A 7452-nucleotide genomic window follows, 5' to 3' on the forward strand; every position below is an offset into this window, starting at 1 on the left:
CACCAGATGTCTATACTTCTGGATAATGCGAGCTCACATACTGAACATGACAAATGGAAATTCTTACCGGGCCAGGAATCTTTTAGTACCAAGAAGGTATATACTGCACTGATGGGAAATAATACTCCTGCCCCTTTTAAATCGATCTGGAAATCTTGTTATCTCCCTAAACACATGTTTTTCAGCTTTTTTTTAGGCAAACATGCTGTGCTGGCCGGGCTGGCAGGCCCGAGCCCGACGCGGCCCGTGCCGTACTGGCCCGACCCGGCCCAAGTCTCATTATTACCCACCACCCTCCGAATCAGATCATCATCAGTCTCGAACTCTGCCGTAGTGTAGCACAGCACACTCCCGCGGTCCCACCAGCTCAACTCAAGTCGGCAGATCCGTCCAGCCGCCTGCGCTCCCACGCCATTCTCCGCCGACGAAAGCTCCGCCGCAGATTTGCTACCCCGGATCTGCTACCGAGATGGTAACTTTCTTCCTCCCCCAACTCTCTCGGACCACCCCGCGCGTTCTTGGATAAGCGTAAATACGCTGCGTCTCTTCAGCTTTAGCAGAGCAGAACATCCGGTGCGCGTCGTTTTTCTTTTGACGAGATTGGTGGATTAGAGTAGCATAGCTATGGTGGTCAAATGCGGTATGGTCGTCCAGTAGAAATGCAGAACACGACTGGCTTGTAGGTCCTATCTGTAACTGAATTTGCTATGTGGACGGCAGCTGGTCAGTATTCACCAAACATGCAGTCTGGGAGGAAGATTTGGTGGAGTTTTCTCCGGTTTGCCTGGAGGAATATGATTTCCGTGTCGCCCGGGTAGTTTCAGCTTAAAATGGCAGATACTAGTTTGTAGCATAGAAATGGCAGGTAATTTCACATATTTGCTTTGTTTAGAGCTGCAAGTTAAAAGGCAGAGGAGAGTTCCTGAAGGCACAGCATATTTATCATGTACTTTGCTTCCCAAATGATGGCTATTAATGGTAGTGTTATGGTCCTTTTAGGATAGAGAAGCCAAGAAAGAAGGTTTCAGGAAGTATCTTGAATCCAGCGGCGTGCTCGATACTCTCACGAAAGGTTTGGTGTCATGTGAAGTACGTATATCTTTGTAAATTGCGGTCACGCGCTGGCTAATTATGTCTACTTCGTATGATGTTGCAGCTCTTGTTGCGTTGTATGAGGAGAACGACAAGCCATCATCGGCAGTCGAGTGAGTTGATTTGGATTTTGGCATGTTTATTCTCTTGACTCATATAGTAGAGGAGTGATTCTTGCAATTGGAGGCTGGTTGGGTAGCTCTTAGTTTGCTTAAAGTGACATCAAAATAATGTGTGTGGGTCGATATTCATGCTAGGACTAAGCATGCTCATATATCTCAGGTTTGTTCAGCAGAAATTGGGTGGTCCATCGATTTCCGACTATGAAAAGCTCAAAGCCGAGAAGTTGGATTTGCAACTGAAGTATAATGAGCTTTTAGAGACTCACAAGGAAACAAGTAGACAGGTAAACATGCTATCATGTTTGCAGAATACACCTAATGCCATCAAGGAGTACAGATTATGCAATGCCACTTTGCCTATTTACATGGGAGTCTCAGTCTCAGCTTCTAATGCATATTTGGATATTATAAAGTTGTGAAATAGCTATGTAACTATTCCACATAGCTAACATTAGGACAGCTGAATGGTGGGCTGGGCTGTGTTCGCTGTGGTGTGCTCGCACCGCACGTTCTCTCTCGAAACAGGCTTTCGCCCCGCTTTACTTGTTAAGTAGTTATTCACAAAGCTATAGAAAAATAAGTTCTGCTAGATTAAATAGTTTTTTTGAGGTCATCTAGATGGAAATAGCTGCCTTACCATTTCCAGGCGAAGCAAAGTTTACATTTGAAGGATGAACTGCAGGAGACGGTCTTGTTAGAATTTGGACCCAACCATTAATATACATTTCTCTTTGCAGTTGGAGGAACTTAAGAATTTGAAGATCGACGCACCTTGGAACTAATGGAATCAGCAGGTGTTGACATAGTAGGTGTTACCAAGCAAATATATATGTCTCTTCAATTTGGATCACCAAGTCATGTAAAAAAGAAACATTTCTTGGCTAAACTTTGCCAACCATGTGATGTAATACATTATACACTCCTTAGTCCCTTTGAATGACGTGTGTGTTCCACTCAAGACCAGAAATACCAACACCTTCATGGGCAAAGCTGAACTTCAGCACTATGATTCATACTGAAGAGTCAGATCAACTCCAAGTTGCTAAATTTGCCCGAGAGAGCAAAATTTAATGTTGTATAAAGCAATGCTACTGCTTGTGTTGTAACATATTTTTTTTGCCATGTATAAATCACATGGTCAATACCTAAAATTGCCAGGTCAAGATATTTATAACTTCCCATTTTTGGTTATGTACATAGTTTGAAAATTTTCCATGTGTAAAAATAGAAATGAGCCATGGCCTAAATAACATTTGCCATGAGTGACAAAAGCAACGAAGGGAGATTGTCAACATAATATATTAGGAGTATATAAGAAACAGAAAGAGTTGAATACATAAATAAATATCATTGTGTACTGTAAATTATTCCCTCGGAATTTGCTTTTCATGTGGAAACACGGCAAAAAAAGGCATCAAAAAATGGCAAAACCCTGTCAGGTAGCAAACATGGCATCCATCGTCGCATATGTGGCAAATCCACTCGCACCAGAGCAAAACACCTATGCGAACCACCACCAACCCTACCCCTTTGAGCGTACGTTGTGAAATTGCTACGGGCCGATGACCGCCGCCCCAAAATCGCCATAGGGAACCGCTAGTCACCTTTCTGTCCTCATTTCACCGCGCAGCCGCGGCCGGACCACACAACCATGTCACCACAAAACAGGCAACCGCGGCCGCTCTACCTCTAGCCGGGACACCACCAACCCTGACAAGCCCTACTGGCAACTCCGCCGCTCTACCTCTAGCCACGACACCACCAACCCTTACAAGCCCTACCGGCAACTCCGCCGCAATGACGCCAACCAAAACCGAATACATTGCCAGTTCCTAACCCTGACAGAACTCACCTATTGGATTATGGCCAGTATATCAATTAGTTCATGCAAATTTATCTTTCATACTATTTTGCATCTCCATATACTTATTTACCAAAGATGTAGAGGCTTATAAACGAAAAAGCTGGATTGCTAGTAACTTGGTCCACATAATAATTACATCATCATTATCTCTTTCAAAGGAAAAATAGAAAGGGAACAAGATCAAGGAGCATCAACCACCTAACGACCGAGTAGCTCCTCTAGAATATTGGGGCGAATGATCTTGAGATGCTTAAAGCCATCAGTCAGCGTAACTGCCTTCAAATTTTGAAAAGACGCGAGGAACCTGTAGCATACCTCCTTAAGCCTGTCACAATCATGCTGCTCAGCCAGTGCCAATGTAGTTGCCACTGTACTTACATCCATGTAGTTGCACAACATATTCGCGCAAATCAATTTGAGCCTCTCCAGATTGTATCTGTCTGCCGCCACAAACAGATGTTGAGCCATCTCCACGATTTCACCTTCATCTATATTAGGCAGTGTGTCCGTGTAAATAAAGTGGAGCATCATCTTGAAAACCTTGGCTTCCATGTCATCAATCTGTATACTCTTTGCATCATTCTCCATCATGGGACCGAAGAGCTGCGCCATGAACACCGGCGATCGAGCAGCGAGCAGATGCCTATGCGCCACAAAGGTCTCCCCGCGGACGGCGGACCTCAAAGGTCACGTCTCCAGCCTCCCCGGTCTCCAAAATACGGCCAAATTGACGAGCCATGTCAGAAGGCGGCACTATCACAAATTCTTGTGTTGGACGCTGACATCGCATCTAATGCTGAAACAAGAGGTAATAGCACCTCAGGTACCCTAATTTGCACACGATGTGATGATTTAGTCCCAAAGTTACAAAACTTGACTCCACCATACCCCAACTTGCATCTCATGTGATGATTTAGTCCCAGGCCAATCACAGCTCGCCAATTGGCTGGACCGGTCAGCGCACGCAGTTTTGCACAAAACCCCCTGCCATTTCCTTTTATCAACGGACGGACGAGATGAGCTTGAGAATCGGGTGCGTCGTACGGACGAGATGACAAGGGGTGAGAAATTTTTGCCGCGCTCGATCTCGGGTCTTCACTCTCTCTCGTCTGGCTAGCCGTGACATCTTGGAACAATTTTCATCTCGACTGTCGAGCTCTTCTCTGATCGTGAAACATGTCGCGTTCGAACGGGATGGGAGATTTGGCACCATCATGGTTCGGTCGGTCATGGGCTCATCCCCATCCTGGACGCCCTGGACACGACCGCGTCGCGCGCCTGCGAGTCGCACACCTGCGTGCTGAACTTGCACCGGTACCTCGACCGCCAGCCCGCCGGGGCGGCCGCGTCCGGGCTGCCGCTGCCTTGGACGCCACGCCGCCGCCGTCGATCTTCTTGATCGCCCTTCGCATGCTGGAGCACTCCCTCTCCAGGCCCTGCACCCGGCTCCTCATGCCGTCCATGTCCACCTGCAGCGTCTGGCTCTCCTGCACCGTCGTCGTCCGCCACGCCTCGCTCGGGCCAGCGGCGTGACGCACCGCCGCCGCCGGCCGCTGCGGATGAGGATTCGGATGCCGCGCTCGCGGGGAAGCCGTGGACGCCAGCAGCGTGCCCGTGATGGCGCGCCGGAGCTGCAGCTGCTCGGAGAAGAGCACCTGCAGCACCGCGCGCAGCAGGAGCCGCTCGTTCTGCGCCGCATGCGTGCACGCCTCCACCGTCAGCTTCCTGCAGTCCACCACGCCGCACACCCTGTCCCGCTCCTCCGCCGTCAGCCGCGGATGCGCCTGCGCATGCATGCACCAGTCACAAGCCATGGAGTCGGCAACAAACTGCTACTCGACAAACGCGCATTCTTCCTTGACTTGTCAGAAGCAGTCAATGACAAATCGGGGAATGTACGTACCTTGAGGTAGATGTCGACGGCGCGGTAGACGCCATCGTCGTAGATGCGGGCGTGGTCCGGCATTGCCAGCGCGAGCTCGCAGAATTTGGTTGGCTTCAGGTTGGCGTCGGACGCTAGATCTGCCAGGTAGTTGTCCACCAGCTTGCCCACCTGCACCATTGCCACGGCCGACGGACGCGACGCCGTCGTCCTCGCCGCCGCTTCCTCCTCGGTGATTGCAGCTGACGACGACGCCTCGTCCTCGCCCACCTCCTCCTCGGCCAGGAAGTGCCTGGCCACCCGCTCGACGTAGTCCACGTCGTAGAGCGTCTCCGCGGCGCCGGAGTAGCTCGGGATGAGCACGTCCTCCACCGTTGCCTGTTCCAGCTGCGTCGCGGCCTTCCGCTCGATCGCCGCGCGCGCCGCGTCCGAAGCGCGCAGGATGTGCGCCGTCCGCAGCAGCGCGAACAGGAACTTCGCGGTCACCACGCTCCCCGAGCCCTTGTCCGCGGGGAGGCTCGCGACCACCACCTCCAGGAGGTCTCTCTGCTCCACCTCCGACGAGACCGGCGCGGACGCGCGGCGCCACCTCATGGACCTCGACAGCCCTGGGAGGGTGGCCTTGGCGTAGGACACGAGGCAGCCCTCCAAAGCCTCCGTCCTCACGTCCTTGCGCGCGGCCATGGCCGCCATCACCCGCTTGTACATGTGCAGGCCGAGCACGGCCAGGTCGCCGAACCAGGAGAGCGACGTCGCCGACGAGCGCGCGGCGATGGCGTCCACGCAGCGGGCGGCAATGCCGAGCTCCTCGGCGTGCGGCAGCAGCTCCTCGCAGGACTTGAGCGCCTTGGTGGCCTCGCCGGGGTGGCGGAGCACGGACTGCGAGAGGTAGGCCTCGGTGCGCGCGGCCAGGTTGTCCTCGGAGTGCTCCTCCGTCATCTCCAGGTACTCGGCCGCGCACCGCAGCGGGTCGACGTTCCAGGGCGTGAGCTCGACGCAGACGCCGTATCAGAACTTGGCCGCCGCCTCGAAGGTGCCCGGCCCGCCGGGAAAGTCCGGGAAGGTGATGCGGTACGACTTGCCGTCATGCATCCTAACATGCTGCTGCTCCTCGTCCCCGTCCTCCTCCTCTGCTTCCTCAATCTCTGTTTCCGCCGCAGCATGCTCTTCGACATTGCCTTCAGAACTCCCACGCCGACGCCGCCGCTGGCCCGCTGGACGCTGCTCGTCCTGCTCGGCAAGCATGCGGCTGATCTTGCGGCTCTTGGACATGAGCGGGAACTGCGCGCGCAAGCACCAACTTCTCAGCGGAATTTCGTCGAGCACATATTTAATTCAGGTGTGCTATACTGCGGGTTGATTCAGGGAAACAGCAGGGGGTTTTGTGCAAAAGTGTGCGCGCTGACCGGTCCAGCCAATTGACGAGCTGTGATTGGCCTGGGACTAAATCATCACATGAAGTGCAAGTTGAGGTATGGTTTGGTCAAGTTTTGCAAGTTTGGGACTAAATCATCACATCGTGTGCAAGTTAGGGTACCTGGGGTGCTATTACCTCCTGAAACAACCTAAATTCTAGAAAGCGCAGCTGCGCTCTATCGTTCTCTGGAGCGCACGCGCTACAGACAAAGTCAGCCATCTCCCACTGCTTATCCACTCACCCACCACCCACACCTCCGTCACACTACCTGCCGCCCCAAGCCTCCTCCATGGAGAAGCGACTGCCGCCCCCGCTGCTCCTCCGGGCCATGCCCCTCCGTCGCGCTCCTCCTCCCGGCTACGGGCCTGCCGCCTGGTCCTCCTCCCTTCTACGCGTGTCGCGCCAAGCAAACCCCCGGCCGCCGCTCCCTCTTACCTACTCCCGGCGACGAGCGGCACGCCCGGCACGCGCCCGACCACCCCCTCCTCCTGCCTCCTCCTGGGGATGCACACCACTCCCGGCAGGGCTTGCTTCCTCGGTCCCCTGCGCCGTGGTCGCCAGCCCGTTCTACATCCCTCCACTAGGCGGGCGCTGATGTTGGTGCTCAAGGATTCCATGGAGACCATGAAAGGGTGGCACCGCCGGCGGGCGTGGTCCTTCAAGGTGAGGGTCCTGGACGGGGCGCCATGGAAGGAGCGACATCTGCGACGCCGAGTTGCTGGTCGGGGCAAACGAGTGCATGTGTGTGTCCACTAGGGCGTACCCGGAGCTCTGGGCCTGCTGCGTTCTTTGAGTAGATGAGCACGGCTGGTGTTCACGGCTGGCTTGCTGCTGAAGAGGTAAAATTCTACAGAAGTTGTATTCACTGAACTAGTAGTATGTAGTATCTCAATCCGGCTGTAAGAGTTGCTCAAGAATTCGTAGCTGACGAGGGAGGAGAGGTTAATGAGTGGAGGCAGGCAAGTAGTTGCTTTTCGCTAGGGTTAGAGTTACTCACAAAATCAGATGGCACTTGGAGGATGTATGTTTCCTACATGCGTAGATCGGATCCAATTGATAACCATTTATAATTTTC

The 7452-nt window shown here is 53.1% G+C and overlaps 2 protein-coding genes and 1 pseudogene across 2 annotated transcripts; 1 reads left to right on the forward strand and 2 right to left on the reverse strand.

The window, feature by feature from the left end:
* Window positions 1-310: 310 nt before the first annotated feature.
* Window positions 311-2151, forward strand: LOC109747075 (uncharacterized). The gene is made up of 5 exons (XM_020306163.4): window positions 311-472; window positions 1000-1072; window positions 1157-1205; window positions 1375-1498; window positions 1952-2151. Exons 1-5 carry the CDS (start codon window positions 470-472, stop codon window positions 1994-1996), a joined length of 294 nt encoding a protein of 97 aa, XP_020161752.1. The 5' UTR covers window positions 311-469; the 3' UTR covers window positions 1997-2151.
* Window positions 2152-3276: 1125 nt separating this feature from the next.
* On the reverse strand, window positions 3277-3690 carry LOC109747069 (BTB/POZ and MATH domain-containing protein 1-like). Its single transcript, XM_020306157.1, has one exon. The coding sequence runs from the start codon at window positions 3688-3690 to the stop codon at window positions 3277-3279; it is 414 nt and encodes a 137-aa protein (XP_020161746.1).
* A 615-nt stretch (window positions 3691-4305) lies between these two features.
* On the reverse strand, window positions 4306-6596 carry LOC109747068 (BTB/POZ domain-containing protein At5g66560-like; annotated as a pseudogene).
* Between the last annotated feature and the right edge of the window lie 856 nt (window positions 6597-7452).

This window comes from Aegilops tauschii, chromosome 2 (assembly GCF_002575655.3).
Source record: "Aegilops tauschii subsp. strangulata cultivar AL8/78 chromosome 2, Aet v6.0, whole genome shotgun sequence".
Taxonomy (NCBI): Eukaryota; Viridiplantae; Streptophyta; class Magnoliopsida; order Poales; family Poaceae; genus Aegilops; species Aegilops tauschii.

Coding starts and splice junctions, on each gene's coding strand:
- LOC109747075 (XM_020306163.4), top strand. Junction 1,073..1,156: donor GCTCGATACTCTCACGAAAG/GTTTGGTGTCAT, acceptor ATGATGTTGCAG/CTCTTGTTGCGTTGTATGAG. Junction 1,206..1,374: donor AAGCCATCATCGGCAGTCGA/GTGAGTTGATTT, acceptor CATATATCTCAG/GTTTGTTCAGCAGAAATTGG.
- LOC109747069 (XM_020306157.1), bottom strand. CDS start 3,690: ATGGCGCAGCTCTTCGGTCCCATGATGGAGAATGATGCAAAGAGTATA.